At 52.0% G+C, this 15,457-nt stretch overlaps 6 protein-coding genes across 6 annotated transcripts; 2 read left to right on the top strand and 4 right to left on the bottom strand.

Moving 5' to 3' along the window:
• Positions 1 to 25: 25 nt before the first annotated feature.
• On the bottom strand, positions 26 to 1,704 carry CC84DRAFT_1165606 (MFS general substrate transporter). The gene has a single exon (XM_018178755.1). The coding sequence runs from the start codon at positions 1,240 to 1,242 to the stop codon at positions 499 to 501; it is 744 nt and encodes a 247-aa protein (XP_018035689.1). The 5' UTR covers positions 1,243 to 1,704; the 3' UTR covers positions 26 to 498.
• Positions 1,705 to 3,198: 1,494 nt separating this feature from the next.
• On the bottom strand, positions 3,199 to 4,826 carry CC84DRAFT_1148664 (uncharacterized protein). The gene is made up of 5 exons (XM_018176647.1): positions 4,533 to 4,826; positions 4,230 to 4,482; positions 3,897 to 4,134; positions 3,776 to 3,843; positions 3,199 to 3,717 (listed from the first exon to the last, which is right to left on the bottom strand). Exons 1-5 carry the CDS (start codon positions 4,800 to 4,802, stop codon positions 3,386 to 3,388), a joined length of 1,161 nt encoding a protein of 386 aa, XP_018035688.1. The 5' UTR covers positions 4,803 to 4,826; the 3' UTR covers positions 3,199 to 3,385.
• A 1,475-nt stretch (positions 4,827 to 6,301) lies between these two features.
• On the top strand, positions 6,302 to 8,619 carry CC84DRAFT_1165601 (cytochrome P450). The gene is made up of 5 exons (XM_018178754.1): positions 6,302 to 6,934; positions 6,999 to 7,342; positions 7,392 to 7,630; positions 7,681 to 7,743; positions 7,797 to 8,619. Exons 1-5 carry the CDS (start codon positions 6,744 to 6,746, stop codon positions 8,400 to 8,402), a joined length of 1,443 nt encoding a protein of 480 aa, XP_018035687.1. The 5' UTR covers positions 6,302 to 6,743; the 3' UTR covers positions 8,403 to 8,619.
• Positions 8,620 to 8,668: 49 nt separating this feature from the next.
• CC84DRAFT_1218678 (uncharacterized protein) lies at positions 8,669 to 9,251 on the bottom strand (the record flags this gene model as incomplete). The annotated part of the gene is made up of 3 exons (XM_018183024.1): positions 8,669 to 8,823; positions 8,883 to 8,920; positions 8,974 to 9,251. 3 exons carry the CDS (start codon positions 9,249 to 9,251, stop codon positions 8,669 to 8,671), a joined length of 471 nt encoding a protein of 156 aa, XP_018035686.1.
• Positions 9,252 to 10,893: 1,642 nt separating this feature from the next.
• Positions 10,894 to 11,679, bottom strand: CC84DRAFT_1218677 (uncharacterized protein; the record flags this gene model as incomplete). The annotated part of the gene is made up of 2 exons (XM_018183023.1): positions 10,894 to 11,088; positions 11,137 to 11,679. 2 exons carry the CDS (start codon positions 11,677 to 11,679, stop codon positions 10,894 to 10,896), a joined length of 738 nt encoding a protein of 245 aa, XP_018035685.1.
• Positions 11,680 to 12,548: 869 nt separating this feature from the next.
• Positions 12,549 to 14,521, top strand: CC84DRAFT_1248238 (uncharacterized protein; the record flags this gene model as incomplete). The annotated part of the gene is made up of 3 exons (XM_018184256.1): positions 12,549 to 12,722; positions 12,776 to 13,966; positions 14,024 to 14,521. The coding sequence occupies 3 exons, from the start codon at positions 12,549 to 12,551 to the stop codon at positions 14,519 to 14,521; spliced, it is 1,863 nt and encodes a 620-aa protein (XP_018035684.1).
• Between the last annotated feature and the right edge of the window lie 936 nt (positions 14,522 to 15,457).

The following is a 15,457-nucleotide window of genomic DNA, read 5'->3' as shown; positions in this document are numbered from 1 at the left end:
CGGGTCGCGCAGGCACGCCGCGCCTCCCATTCGCTCGCTACGCTGATCACCCGCAGTCAATACAACTCGTCACACTGCTCTCAGCTCCCCCGCTCCTTTTTGCTTGTTGAAGACGTCTCGAGAAGCACGTTGGAGGCCGAAGTAACCAGGCACGTTCTGACGTCGTGGGACCGCATGCCATGCAATGTTGGCTCTGCAGATACAATCCCAGTCACGTCGCCTAGCACGGCAGAGCATCACAAGCCGACCGGGGCAAGCGAAGTGCATATGCTGTGTACACGCCCCAGCGAAAGATCCAGGTGCCATCTATAATTACTAGTATCCTCTGGCAGGCCACCAATGAGTTCGCAATCAACGCTCTATGGGTATCACCATCTATCACTTCTAGGGTTCGTTCTTTCCTTCTCCAGGTTATCCGCTCCTTCCCGTCCGCCGCACGTGCTGCTCAACGGCGGGTTTTCTGCCACTCTCTCTCTCGGCTGCTTCTCTGCAACGATCCTACTCCAGCCATCTCCATCCGTTCTTCCTACTGTCCAGCCAACGAACCCCAGCCTGACAAAATACCGACACCATGAGGAGAGTGCCTGTATAGACGATGGGCCGCGTGAAATCGGTTCCCTGCAGGTTCGCGTCCTCGACCCTGGACACAAGTGAGCCTGCAATCGGCACGCCCATCAGATAGCCCACGCCTCGGATCGATGCGAGCGCCCCATTGTACGAGTAGTACAGCTCATCGCCAAAATGTCCTCGCTGCACCGAGTTGATGACCGTGTTGAACACGCCGAACACGCAACCGTATACGACGTTGAAAGCGATCCAGACCGCCTTGCTGTTGGTATGCGCAGACGGAAGCCACATCGCCAGCGTACTGATAGCGTACGTAAGTGTTGCCAGCAGAAATACGTTGTTGTGCCCGAGTCGGTCGGCCGCATACCCCGTTACCAACCTCGCTGGTATGCTAGTTATGCTACCAAGTGACAATATCACCGAAGCCATGTTGACATGGTAACCCAGAGCTTCGCTGAATTCAGGTCCAAAAGTCGTCGGGATGGCGACCGTCAAGGGGTTCATCAGGTTCACCATGAACAGAAGCGTAAAGGTCGGGTTTTTGAACGCGCCCCATCCGGCCGGCTGGGTGCGTCGTTTCTGGTATTTGCGAGGTGGTACTGCGAGGCAGCTAGAGACGCCTAGAAAAAAGGCGCTAAGAATCGACATGAATCCTAATGTCCACCTGGATCCCATGGAGTCAAGAATCTTGGGAAGGCTCAGCGAGAGCGCAAGCCCGCCAAGGCCACCACCTAGGGAACATCAATGCCTGGCACCGCAAAAAGGCCTTGACGACATACATGCTAGGGTAGAGCCTTGTGCTAGACCCGCTTTATTTGTAAAGTATTCCGGAAGGATCGTGCTCAGAACGTTGAAGAAAACACCATTCCCGATACCGACGAGAAGTCCTTGTGTCAAAAGAAGAAACCAAATCTTTGACCGTCGTCAGTTTTGGCTGAACAATCATTAGAAAGGCTTACATTGGTGCATGCTGCTGCTAACGCGAAACCCAGCGTCGTGAACACGGCGGCCGCGCCGCACAGTGTCCTGATATGTTTTCCCATCAGTGGAAGACGCGGGAAGAACAACATAGCGAATACTGCGACAATGCCTCCATTACCAAGGGCCTGAATTGCAGCGATTGCGGCTCTTTGCATTTGGTCCTCGCGTCGAATGATGCCGTCGTAGAAAGCTTTCTCGCTGCCATAGTGCGCTTGGAAGATGCCGAAGCTCTGGTTGATCCCTTGCACCCAAAATGTTTGCATCGCGCAAGCCGTCCAAATCCTGAACTGTTGATATTCTGTTACTGTGGCTTTCTCATTTGGTATCCTGGCAGAGTAAGCGTCATGTTCCGTTGATTAAGGCATGTCCCGTTGCTCACCGATCCGCGTCGCCCAGCTCGACTGCATCCGCACAGTCTTCTTTGTAATCGTTTGCCGATGATGATGTTCGAGTGGTTCCCGACAGTGCCATGGAAACGTTTCTGGTTGTATCTAAGTGTTGCGAGCGCGATGTATCTTCTTGAGTGCTGGCACCATCTGTTCACATCAGCGGACTTATTTTGAAACGCACATGCGCACCTACCACTTCTCTCCTGATCAAAGGACTGCAATACTATCTTACGCCCATCGGACACTCCTGAATGCGAAGACGCCTGGGACGAGCTCGTTTCTGTGCTCGACATGCCTGCACCGATAGCAGCCAGCGTGTATGTAGGCGGCTCTGTCAACTCTCCTCAAAGGACAGGTCCACAGCTTTAAGTTATAGACTGACGAATCTGCATGGGATCTGCGTGTGCAACCGCTGGACGGATGTCCCATTTCCACGGTTGCACTATGATGGCATCGCTTCCAACCACTCTCGCCCAAGGTAACCCTACTTTTACGATACTCTGATAGGGCGGCGACCCGCTCCCAACACCCCAAGCCAGCATTGAAGCAGCGGTTGGGGGACGGGTGTCCCGTCAAGACTGGTTCGCCATCGAGTCAAGAGACGTAAGAGTGGGCCCTCGTCTACCCATTATGGTCTTCTAAATATCATCATGGCAGATGTGCATTGTGATCAAGCTGCAGGAAGCATGCCACTTCAAGATCCAGGCAACAATCTTGTGAATATTGCGCAGCAAAATAAGGTTGCCAATGCTCAGCCATACTTGCATTGGTGAGGGGCGGAGACGAGGCTGCTTTGGACCCTCTCTCTGTGGTTGAGGCGCTAGCTATGGACGTGTACTAGATGCGCGGGACCCACTTGGAGACAGCGTATATCGCAATGCAAATTTGCGAATTTGAGCATGCATGCGCTCTAGCTGACAGCTGACTCACTTATACCAAGGGATGGTGGGTTGGAGAGGCGGGGGGAAAGGGATAGGGCGGGGGGAGGAGGTAGGTCGCAGGCATGTTCAAGAGAAGCGAGCGCGCTATGCTTATATCATGCTCTCTTGGTACGCTTTCTAGACCTAAGAAGAAGCGCATGCTGAATGCAGAAGAAATTTGCACTGAGGTGGGTGATAGGCAGATGCAACAAGCCAAGTTGTGACACCAGTAAGTGACAAAAAAAAAGGTAGGTACAAAACAAAGCTTACTATTCGACAAACAGCGTTCAAAGAGCAGACGCACTGATAGACCCTTTGGTACCTACATACTTTTGCTATGAATTCATGCAATGCTATGCACATAAGAGCCACGAGGTGTTAGCACAACGTGCCCCTGAACCCTAATCTATGAGTAGCGCATTCTCTGCGGTGCAAAGTCACAGCACCACCGCATTACAAACTCTCTTAGTTTCCACCGCCCTGTGAAAGTCCCTTCACATGCTGATCTTCCTAGGAAGCGCCTCCACTTTACTTCCTCTCCCCATCCCGCTTATCCACAAGCTCAATATCCGAATCACTCCGATCCTCCCTGTGCACCCTCACATCCAACGTCCGACTCACCATAACATTCAGTGGCATCCCACCACTTCTCTTCCCCCTCCGACTATACGTATCATGACCACTACCATTGATCGTAACGCTGTTGTTTTGGTAGTTGGAGTGCTGCGAGGAGAAATGGGAGGAGCCGAACAGCGCAGGCAGCACTGTCTGGAAGATGGGCCTCATGGCGGGCATGCAGGCAACGATGATGAAGAGGTTGGCTTCCGTGACGCACCAGTAGAGACCGCTGACATTATCGTCTTGGAGTTTGACGGTTAGCAGGGGGATTAAGGGAAGGGCGGAAGGGAGGGGACACACAGGTGGGGTTGTTAGTTTGTGCGAACTGGACGAGAGCCCAAAGGCGCAGGCAACTAACAACAGTGATACTAATGGAGTTCGTTAGCGAGGCGCGTTCCTCACATGGATGCATGCCACATACACAAATCCAACGCAAAACATGGACATAATCTGCACCTTCTTCCGCGTGGACATTTGCAGCTTCGACAGCATCGGCAGCGGCAGCGCCAAGATGACTAGATCCAGCACGATCTCGATACCCCCGCGGATGAAGCCGAAGAGCCGGATGTTGACCGTGCACTTGCCGGGTGTGTCGCCGCGCCAACCGTCCCAGAAGAAGGAGATCGGGCGGCATTGCAGGACCATGGCGAAGGTGTTGCCTACACATGCGTCAGTACTGTCGAGAAGCTTGGGTAGGGTACGCAGAGGCCATGGGTAAGAAGAGAAGACAATGTTGTACTGGGGCATTTCGTACCGATGGCGAAGCTGGAGACGACGGCCATGAGGGCCCAGATGATGGCTTTGGTGCGGCGTGAGGTCACGAGGCGGAGGTAGAAGGCGAGGATGGAGAGTTGGGTGAAGCCTTCAACGAGCTGGTAGGCGAAGTAGGTTACGTAGAGCCACTTGAGGCTGGTTGTGATGTTTTCGGGGGGAATGCCCCACATGTCTTTTCCAAAGCCAAGATGCCCGGCAACATACACAGGCACGTTCTGAAAGAAAGAGCACAGCTTTCGCAGACGTCAATATCTCGGACTGTTCAGGGATCTTGTGTTCTTACCCCAGATGCTCCAATCATCAAGTCATCCCATCCGAGCGTGCGGTCGCGAGAAAGACCGCGATTCACCAGCCGCATGATTACCATGACCATCGCCAGCGATCCGAAGGACGCGGTCATTCCAATCATCACCGGAGTTGCGTCGCGAACAGGGATCCCACAAGCTGCTCTGCTCGTGTTTGTTGACTGGAGAGATTCTATCACAGTGCAGGTGGACGAAATGCAAGTTGAGAAGGCCGTTTGGAAGCTGACATCGGTGCAGAGACAATCCATCTCTTCTGGGGTATCGCTGCCCAAGCCACAGCTTCTCACTGACAGTGACGCGTTGAAGCACTTTGCCTGCAGAGTCCATCAGTATCCATCGGCCCCCTGTGCGATCGAGACATACAGCGCAGCCGGGAAGTTGCTCCAGGAGTCCACTCTGCGCGCGCGCACCCATCGCGAGGGCAAGAAGCGCAACGACTGCGCCTGCTGGAAACCTCATCGTGTGCGCTGTTGAAGAAGTAGCAGCAGAAACATAGCAAAAGAATCAGACGTCAGTAACGATTTTGGACATCGGTTTGGAATTGCATTGCAGACGCCCCTGCGTTGCGCACGCCGCATGCCATGGGTTCTTCTTCACGGGTCGCCCCGCTGGGCGGCAGATAGATTGTTCTCAGACATACGGCACGGATCTGCATGCTTGTACGACGTTGGCATAAACCGACAAACGGTTGTTGATGAGCTCCGAAGGGGGTTCCTTCTTAGAAATGAGAAGTTAGGTAACTTGTAACATCTACAACGGGCCAGTGCCTTCGGGAGGCTAGCTTCAGTATTGTTAAGCCTTTTCTTCGCTCAAGCAAACGACCGACAGAGCGCTGTCTCGACGCTGGAGACGCCCGTACCTCTGGGCCATAAGTTCAAGAAACTATCGAGTTGTTGGACGATCGGAGTGTTTTTGTCCGAGAAAGGGACCTGACAACTACGACGTACAACCATCGAAGAAAGACCATACACCCTCCATATTGATAGTCCCCAAAGCAAACATGCAACGGCTTCACCTTCTCAATGTCTTGGATACAGCTAACCACTTCTAGCGCGACACCCCGGGCTGAGCACCCGAGAGCATCATGAGACGCTTGACGTAACGAAGCCAGATGAAGAAGCTCGTCCCCAAGCAAGGACTACGCAACCACTACAAAAGACTTCCATGTCGCATTTTGCGGCGAAGTCCATGTGGGAGATACTAGGATTTTTAGGGAGCGGCCCGAGCGGCCCGAGACACGTGAAGTGGGTGGCTCGACTCTCGCTAGTACCCGCTCGTCCCGGCCCTCCGCAAGACTTCTTCCCTTCTGCCTGCTATGGGATACAACGTAGTGTACGGCGCAGCTCTGCTCGTTCCATTGGATGGGTTAGCTGGGGCATGGGTCTGGTGCGGCAGGTCGTCTCGTATGTGCACGCTACGTTGCGACAACCCTGCCACAACGAGGATGGCCCGTCACGTTGTGTAACCACAGACGAGGGGCTAGGCGGCGCCACCACGGGTACGCTTGCGTTTGACAGCTCTGACAGCTCTGATAGCTCCGGTCTTAGCTGCTCGCGATGAGCTGGTGTGTATACAGATGTCGCCGATGAAGGAGTCAAAGGCAAACAAGCATATCACCTTGTGCTGCGGTGCCACTACCAAGATTGTCGCTTACGTTCCCAAAGTGACGCGGGGCTCCGATGTGGGGGCTTCAGCATCCCCCAAGGAAACAGCCACAAGAATCCCAGACCGTTGAGGTGTGCTACACCGTCGAACGAAGCTGGGGGCTTGTTTTCTCATGATTCACAGGTGCGCGCGTCTCCGTCAACTCAAGCCCAAGGCGCCGGGCCGCACACCACCGCTCACCTGCAGTACGCTAGACTGGCACGGCAGAACCCCTTGGTCTGTCTTACCGTGGAGCTGGTTCGTGGGTGTACTTTAGAATCTCTCTCGGCCCGTTTTTCTCATACCCACATCCCTCGTTCCCTGCTGGCGCTTGTTACACCATCTCAATCTGTCGTTTTGCATGCTCTGATAGCTCGCATTTGTCGACGCCGGGCCCCACCATGGCTGTATTCTCGAGCCTTGCTTTCTCGCTTCTCTTCACGCTCGGAGCTGTCTACTTTTTCGAACGCTCACGGCGCCGGAGAAATGAACGACCATTACCGCCGGGCCCAAAGGGCGTTCCCGTCCTGGGAAATGTAAACGACATGCCCAAGCCTGGGGTTCTCGAATGCCATCATTGGCTGCAGCACAAAGACCTATATGGTCCCATCAGTTCGGTGACGGTGCTGGGGCAGACCTTCGTCATCATCAATGACTCGCAGATTGCTTTCGAGCTGCTGCGAGATCGCTCGGCGATCCACTCGTCACGCCCAGGCCTGGTGTTCAGTTGCGATATGTACGTGCTCTGCGCATCCCCGCTTCTGTATTTCGTGCTAGCATAGCGTATTGATCTTGGGTAGGGTGGGATGGCGCCACGCGATGGCCATGTGTCCGTACGACGATTTCTGGAAGACGCAGAGGAAGAACGTCACGAAGATTTCTAGCACTACCGCTTCCATCTCTGTGTTCGACCGCGTGCAGGAAGCTGAGGCTGTGCATTTCTTGCTTAATGTTTTGGATGCTCCCGAGAAGCTTTTCGATCACATACGCAAGGAGGCTGGTAGTGTCATCCTCAAGATCACGTATGGATACAACACCGTACCGCGCGGCAACGATCCGTTTGTCGACTTGGCCACCAAAACTATGGTGCAATTTGCTGATGCTACGACACCCGGACGCTGGATGGTTGATATCTTGCCTTTCTGTATGTTTCCGTTGCTTACATTCTTGTTTAGACCGCTAACTCGAAGCAGTGAGATATCTCCCAGAGTGGGTTCCCGGAACGGGCTTCAAAGACACGGCGAGGCGGATGGCTGTTCAGCTGGCCCAATGTACCAATCAGCCATATCAGTTCGTCAAACAGCAAATGCGGGAGAAACGACACAAGACATCATTTCTATCGCAGTGCATTCAGGACATTGGCAGTGACACGGAGAAGGAATTTGTGCACAAGTGGGCTGCACTTGCATTGTACCTTGGAGGCGCTGACACGGTAAGCTCTCGTACCTATGCAAAAGTGTGCCTCATACTTACCAATAGTAGACCGTTTCCGCGCTGATGACGTTCTTCCTCGCTATGACCGTTTTCCCCGATGTCCAGAAGAAGGTACGCAAACCCAGTTCAATAACCTAGGCACTGCTACTAACACTGTCGCCCAGGCCCAAGAAGAGCTTGGCCGCGTAATCGGCCCCTCCCGCCTCCCCGTAACTACCGATAAACCCTCCCTGCCCTATATCGAAGCCTGCATGCTGGAAACCCACCGTTGGCACCAAGTCCTACCCATGGGCCTGCCGCACATGTCGACCGAAGAAGACATCTGCCGCGGCTACCGCATCCCCAAAGGCGCCATCTTACTCTCCAATAACTGGCACTTCACGCACGACCCCGCCGTCTACCCCGACCCCATGACCTTCCGGCCCGAGCGCTTCATCACGACTGCCACGCACAAGGCGGAAACGGATCCACGCAGCTTCATCTTTGGGTATGGGAGGAGGATCTGTCCCGGCAGGTATGTCGCGGATAACGCGCTCTTTATCACGATTGCTCAGAGTCTGGCGGTGTTTGAGGTGCGCAAGGCGATGGAGGGTGGGAAGGAGGTGGAACCGAGGGTGGAGTTTGAACCAGGTGCTATTAGTCATCCGATGCCATTCAAGTGTGATATTAGACCGAGGTCGGAGAGACATGAGAGATTGATTAGGGAGGCGGAGAGGGAGTATCCGTTGGAGGAGAGCGATGCGAAGGAGTTGGAGAATATTAAATGGTAGACAGGAAGTTTGGTCTGTAGATGTGTCGGAATTTGGGGCAGGAGCTCCTAGCTATGTGCTCGTGAGAGGTTGCGGTTTCTGGTAAGTGGGAGCGTGAGCGTAGACTACCAGGGACCACCCACCCCCCCGCGAGCCTATAGATAGCGGAACTCCTACCCCAGCTCTGTATTATCGATCTTTTTAAATACTATACTCATGGACCCTAAGTGGATGGTGGGACGATACAGTCAACATCCAACATGGGAAAAATATTGCACTGTCTCTGCTTATGAAGCCCACCAATCACATTCGACTTGACTCAACTCCAAGTACCACCCCGGAGACTCACAGAAATAGCTCAGCGAATCGGTGGTATTAATCATAGGGTATCCAAGTATCGGTATGACTTCGGTCGGGTAGCCCTCCGGTATCTCATTTTGCCCTATGAGCACCATCTATGTCAGTAACCATGTTCCGACCCTCACAACAAGAGGTACATACCAAGCATACGCGTGAGCTTGGCTTGACAATCCTTCTCCCTTTGCCACATCAGCCAGGTTCTCGCGCAAGAGGAGGTAGAGGTAGTACATACTCGAAGACGAAGCAGAGGCCACAGTTCCAGCTCCCGATCAGGCGGACTGGGAGCCCTTTCTCTTGTTCTGGCCTCTCGTCGCCAGGGAACGGCCAGTCGAAGTTTTCGCACTTCTTGTTGGCATACAGACATCCCATTCGGTCTGCGTTGCTGTAGTTCGTGAAGTGGCCGCACCAGTTTGGTCTGGAGTGGAAGGGGTCGAGGCAGATGCCATTTTGGTCCGCCAGGGCTGTGGCAACAAGGGTGGAGATTGACCCGAGTATGCTGGGGAGATACATGGCTGTTGCTGGTGTGGTTGAACGTCTTTAAAATGATATCAAGCAAGGTGCAGGTTGAGAGCGAAGAGCATAGTCTAAGTGGAGGCGGAGTGAAGGACAACTGTTCACTGGGGACTGTGCCTGAACATGCCTTCCACAATCGTCACGCGTGTCTCTCACTTCAAGAAGCCCTCGCCCGTTTCTTTCACCTTGCGTTAAAGACTTGTTCGACCTACCCTATTTAGCTCTTGGAAAGGCCGCAGACCTTTGACCCGCCCATCTCTACAACAATACTTTGCGACGGAAAAGATCTTCCAGGCATAACCTCTCTATATGACGGTCATGTCCATACATCGGGGATCATGAACGTCTTCACCATCTTCACCTACCTTTTCGCCTTCACCCTCGGCGCCGTCGCTCTTCCCCAGACGCAGCCCGCCAATCCCAACATCCAGCTCCACGAGGAGGGCTGCGGTTACCATCGCAGCGTGTTGAGGGGCGAATGGAATATCTTGCTGTTGCCCGAGTGCCCGAACTTCGACAATGGCACATACTAGACCCGCATCACCAACCCGAAATGCAAGGCCTGCTATATGTTCGCGTGAGTCATAGTCGAAGTGATAACAACAGCGAACAAGGTTGACTGTTCCCAGGAGCGATCTTTGCTCGGGCGAGGTGCTCTGGGTTGGCAGTAAGTATACGTATGTGAGATGATGAGTGAAGGTGACTTGGTAAAGACGCCGATGGACAGTGGCATTGGTTCCAGAACGGGGTCAAGAGCTACCACTGTAAGACCACGTTCTCTCGAAGGGATAGTATTAGTAAGTTTGAGATTGGTTCTTGAAATGACGTGCTCCTTACGGCACAGCTTTGTCTTGAAAACTCGGAGTGTCATGTTCGATGACCTCATGGCCATCTAACGTTGCATGTCTCTCGGAGACTGACGATATGGATCGATAGTACTTGCCCAGTGATCGTATTCCCGTTAGAGAGATGGTATCTAGAGATCAGTTGCACCAATAATGATTTTTATCTCAATTGTTTGCAAATGCACTTCCTTCAGTGACTGGACAGCAATCTAACGTTTATTTTATTTGATAGTGATTCCAGATGAGATTGATATGTTTGGGTCCGGTTGATATGAGTTGGGTTTTATACTTCGGAGTAAGTTCGTTGATCCACGACATTTATGACACGAAGGAGGAGATTAAATGATAGAAGCATGGGTGTATCGCAGATGCCCCGCAAAATATGAAACCAAAGCGTGATTCATAGATTAGAAGTATCTGAAGATCCACAAACAAGAAATTGCCCTGGCGATGCGTATAGTAACGATTTGTGGTAGGCCTTGAGAGTCTGTTCTCACGTGACTTGGTTGGGTCAGTCCAGGTTCCTGTCTAGCCAAATTTTGTAGACTCGTTTTTGAGCTGGCTTGGCCTTTTAAATAAATCTGTATTCATCATTGGTCTTGATCAGAAAAAAAATTCTTTGACTGTACCCACATGATAATTGTTAAACAATTATCGTCACACGAATAGCCTTCCTCATGCCCAGTGATTTCGTTAAAGTTACATGGAGCAGCGACTCCCTTTGCCTTTGGAAGGAAATCTACAGTACTTGTGCTCACGGCGCGAGGCCTGGTATCTTTCTTACGGTGATGCCTTTATTTCGCCCATGTCTGATAAGTGGGCAACTCTGGCTGCCACCCAGCTATCGATGCAACACCCAGTATCGCGAGCCACATTCCAATCGAGGTCAACTCTAAACCCCAGCCAGAAAGTCCGAAAAACCATGTGACGACCAATACGGCGTGAATTACCACGCATGCGCCGAGAAAGATGTCGAAGTGCAGACGAGTCTAAGTATGGTCAGTGATGAACTTAGTGTTTAAGTGGAAACAGCTTACTATTTGGAAGCGCCAGAGCGGTTTCTCACCCTCAGCATCACCAATAATCGCCAGACATGTCGCAGTGAACCAGAAGCCGAGCAGAGTGAGAAGGCTGTAGATGACAATCTGAGCGATGCTTCCCTTGATCACAGCAGACAAGATGCTGAGTGCAGACATGCCTGTCCGGAGTGCGAGGACAGTAAGCATCGCTAAATGTCTCAAGCGGACCTTGCCGTCTGGTGTGTGAATGAGGCTGTATGAGGAGAGCGAGAACACGAAGAACTTGTGCCAGCGTTGTTTCCACGAGGCAGTAGCTAGAGGCGGTGGTGCTGGACGCTCTGGAAGATCGTCTGGGAAGTAGCCACCATTGGCGTAGCTGTTGGGAAAGCCGTTGGAGTAAGCGGTGCGCGACATCTCAATAGACGGTGGTCTGTCTGAATTGTTCATTCCTCGCATAGGGACGACTTCAGGATCGTATGCAGCATTGTATCGTATTGGGACGGAGGCTTCTGCGTCGTGTCCTGCGTATCGACTAGGTGGTTGCTCGATGACGTGGGCCATAGTTGTGGTGCTCATGTCGCCCAGAATTTATCTTATGCGAGCGCAAATGAATTGCTGCTGCCAGCGTATGACCTATGTGTTCCGAGATAATAGAAGACTCAGTAGGTGAAGAGATGATCGAGACGAAGCGACGATTTTCTTTCATCTAAAGACTGCTAGACAATACAAGCGGAAAATACTGGAGGGCCAAGATTCGTTGTATGAAGGCACAACTGACAAGTGCAGGGCCCACCAGCATTACCAAGAGCGTGAGACTGACTTAAGCTGCGGCGGGCGGCATGGCACTGTCTTTGCATCATCCAGCCAAGATTGACCTCGCCATGCATAGGGGCACTGGCATACAAAGAGTGCCGCAGTGGCAGTGCTGCCTATCCAATTGACTGCAAAATTGCACAAACATCCTTGGAACATGCAGGAGGTTTCTACCAATCGGCTGGGGATCGACTGATATTCTTGGAACACTGCTTACTTTTTCCCGCCCTCACTGTTGCGTCTCGGACATCTGCTTTACAGGTGCACTAACTGTAAACGTCGAAAGACTGATGATTCAGGCATGTGGGAGGCGTAACTCCATGCAGGAAATGTGCATGGCTTAAGCGAGGTGAAGGCGGAGTAACCGAGATTAATGAAGGTTGGGGGCTTAGACACAGCAAGCGGCAGCGACCCCCGCAGTCCGGCAGGATCCTTTCAGTCCAACTGTTCGGGCTCAACGGCGCAGCAACATGTTTCTGCAACAGAAAGTGATCAGGTGAAAGTCTATTCCTGCCGCACAGCGGCACCCCACGTCGAATCGTTAGTCTGTGGCAACGTCTGCGCAGTAAGCTGAGAGAAATTCACTGGCTCACAATTGTACGCGACAGAGCCTTGAAATGGATTCGGGACCAGAGATCCTGAGAGCGACGGGAGCTATTGTCTCCGCGTTCCAGACGGCTGCTGATACAGTCGACTTTATCAAAGATCGAAAGGAGAAGAAAAGGCGAAGGAAGGACAAAGAAACCGAGGAACTGTTGGAGATAAGGATCCTCCACAGATCGCTCGTTGAGGTAAAGTCATCCTAGCCTGCGTCATCTTTATATAATATAACTGACCTACGCAGGGTGGTACTAGAATAAGGAGACACTGTGAGAACAGGAACCAACAATACAAGCCCGCATTCGAGGCTGGTGATGACATCTCGATACAAGCATTGAGGGACGTTGTCATCGCCCTCCAAACAGAAATAATCCAGCCGCTACATGTTGCCCGCGCCGTAGAAAATGCCGCTCTAGATTTCACGGCCTTGCACGAGTCATCAGTCACCAACCGCAATGACACGACTAAAGCCATGGACCAGCTTTGCCAGCGTATTATGGCTAGCTCGCAGTACCTTCCTCAGCATTCGGATCACAGCTTTGGAGCAGTAGGTTCCTCAAATATGAGCATGTTGTCTAGCGCCGCGAGTGTGCCACTGTCGGATCTTGTTGATGCCTACAATCTGCCTTCATCTCATCCATCTAGCGTAGGAAGTCCACCAACGTTAGAGAGGCAGCGCGCATTCCCCCAACGAACGATGAGCTTTCCGCAACCAGACCAAGAAGTGGCGGCGGAGCAATTCGACGCAAGAATACCGCGGAAATCGCCACTATCATTCATCAGCAGCCAGATAGGATCTAGCAACAGTCATCAACCAGAGAGAACACAAGCCGAGCCAATGCGTGACTATCGCAACCCAGATGAGATGCAACTGCAACCGAAAAGTTACTTCACACCAAAGCTCGTGGTATCCAAGAACGACAGAGGTTCAATACGCTTTCAACCAGCCCCTGTGAGATCAGCTAGTACTATCCGTCACTCACAAGACAACTCTAGCAGAGTCTCCTCGTTCTCCGAAGCGACCCCATATCAACAAGGAGAAAGGACTCCATCTACCGAATGGGATTCTGCGGAGAAAGAGAAGCAGAAGCAAAAATTCGGAGGCTACTTTGGGGGGGATACGGAAACATTATCTATCCGCTCAAAGCAGCCTTCATCTACTCTAGTTCCTAGTCTCTACAGAACAGAATCTGCGGAGCATCAGAACTATGGTGGCCATGATGCCCCAGAGGTGGTGCCGGATGACTCCGCGAATGTTTTGTTATCGCCAGAGTTCTCTGAGAAGTTCCCTAGCCCTCGTTTTGAACCCGACTATAATGCGCGTCTTCAACGCCTATCGCCTGGACTGGAGAATATATGGGTCCCACTAACCCGGCCTGCGATGCACAATAGGTACCACGGCTTCTGTAAAGGTGCATGGCAGATTCGAAAAACGGTAAGAGATGATCGCTTAGCCACGCGCGCCTTTTAGAATCTGACAGAGGATGGATAGGTACACGAAGGTCTAGAAGTTCAGATCACCCCTGCTTTGAAAGAACCTGTCCTACATTGGGCTTGCAAGGAATGCAAGTTCAAATCAAGAGCACCGAACGCAGATACTCTTCCAGATGTGGTCATGTCAAACCAAAAATATAACATTCGATTCCGGTGGCTCTTTCTTGCCAAATCTCATCACCGCGCCGATGTCTCAATTGATATCATGGAGAATTACAAGTTCGGTTGCATCTTCTGTGCAGCGGAGGGTAAGACCGGCGATACTTACGATCGACTTGATCACCTCATGGTGCACATCATCTCCAAGCACAAGCCGATTACACTTACGCCGGAGATAAGAACTAAGACAAAATGTGTGGTTGGCAACGTGGCTCACCACCTGCAAGATTGGGACATCCATGTGCCTGAAGCAACGCAAAAGAACACTGGCGTTGCGACAGACCAATTTCTCATTTCAGCCTCGAAATTTTTCTCGCGAAAAAAAGGCAAGCGCTAAACACGCTGCACTAGACTATTCTTTGTACATTGTACTGTTGTATCTATAAATTCACAATCGTGCGACTCTGTTAGTAGGAGAGGTCTTGTAATGATAAAAAGTGCTAGAGGCAATATTCATTCTGGGCAATGGATGATCGAGGCCGTAAGCGTGTGGGTGTGATAGATAGCCCACCACATCATGAACATGCAAGCGTAATGCTGTATATCCGCAAACGAGATCACCGGTCGCAAGCCCTCACATGGTCGCCGGAATAAGAAAAAAAGGCAACCTCATCTTATCCTCGCGTCTTAAACCTTGTCGAAGGATAAAGGTCTTGGGGGCCTTGCTTGATTTGATTCGCAATATATGCAGTGGCTTGAATCCTCTCGCACGGCTTGCATGCAGTTGTCTTTGGGTTCTGGCCCCTGCCCTTTCACAAGACCCTAGCGGGCGCTAATCAGCGGCTTGTTCGCTCCGCTGGGCACTTGCACTTAATCGGCAAGTGCTGACACTCTTATCTAGTTCAAGTGTCGCGATAAGCAACTCTATGTCGTCTTTCCCATGGGTGGTCTGCTTATCAACACCGCAATCCACGCCTCCAGCCCCCACAGATCAACGAATACGAGTGTGGATTCCCCATTGCCGGACAAAGGTGTCACATGGAAACAAGCATCGAGAGCAATAGGAAATAATGCGTGCGATGTCCGAACCGCCTCCGTAGCGCACGGTCGCCTTCGATGCAACTTTGATGTTTCGGACAAGAGGCAAAGCTAATGTTGTTTTGCACCCACCCATGGTTCGGTACAAGAGCCCAGTTACGCTAATTTTGCCTTTGGGTTCTAAGCGCACGGTAAGCCTTGTAAGCCTGGGAAAGGGGCAGTGTGCATGCCTCCCGTGGCTTGGCGAGAGCTTCTCGAATTAGACCCTAGTCGTTCTTTGGACAATGGGTGTAAC

The sequence above is a fragment of the Paraphaeosphaeria sporulosa genome, assembly GCF_001642045.1.
Source record: "Paraphaeosphaeria sporulosa strain AP3s5-JAC2a unplaced genomic scaffold CC84scaffold_6, whole genome shotgun sequence".
Lineage (NCBI taxonomy): Eukaryota > Fungi > Ascomycota > Dothideomycetes > Pleosporales > Didymosphaeriaceae > Paraphaeosphaeria > Paraphaeosphaeria sporulosa.
This window is presented reverse-complemented; position numbering and strand designations above follow the sequence as displayed.

Bases quoted from the DNA above. Each gene is read 5' to 3' on its own strand.
- CC84DRAFT_1148664 (XM_018176647.1), bottom strand. From the start codon at position 4,802: ATGGATTGTCTCTGCACCGATGTCAGCTTCCAAACGGCCTTCTCAACT. The intron at 4,135-4,229 runs GTACGAAATGCC...ACGCATGTGTAG, and splicing joins CGTCTCCAGCTTCGCCATCG to GCAACACCTTCGCCATGGTC. The intron at 3,844-3,896 runs GTATGTGGCATG...GAACTCCATTAG, and splicing joins ATGTTTTGCGTTGGATTTGT to TATCACTGTTGTTAGTTGCC.
- CC84DRAFT_1165606 (XM_018178755.1), bottom strand. From the start codon at position 1,242: ATGGGATCCAGGTGGACATTAGGATTCATGTCGATTCTTAGCGCCTTT.
- CC84DRAFT_1165601 (XM_018178754.1), top strand. From the start codon at position 6,744: ATGCCCAAGCCTGGGGTTCTCGAATGCCATCATTGGCTGCAGCACAAA. The intron at 6,935-6,998 runs GTACGTGCTCTG...GATCTTGGGTAG, and splicing joins CTGGTGTTCAGTTGCGATAT to GGTGGGATGGCGCCACGCGA. The intron at 7,744-7,796 runs GTACGCAAACCC...ACTGTCGCCCAG, and splicing joins TCCCCGATGTCCAGAAGAAG to GCCCAAGAAGAGCTTGGCCG.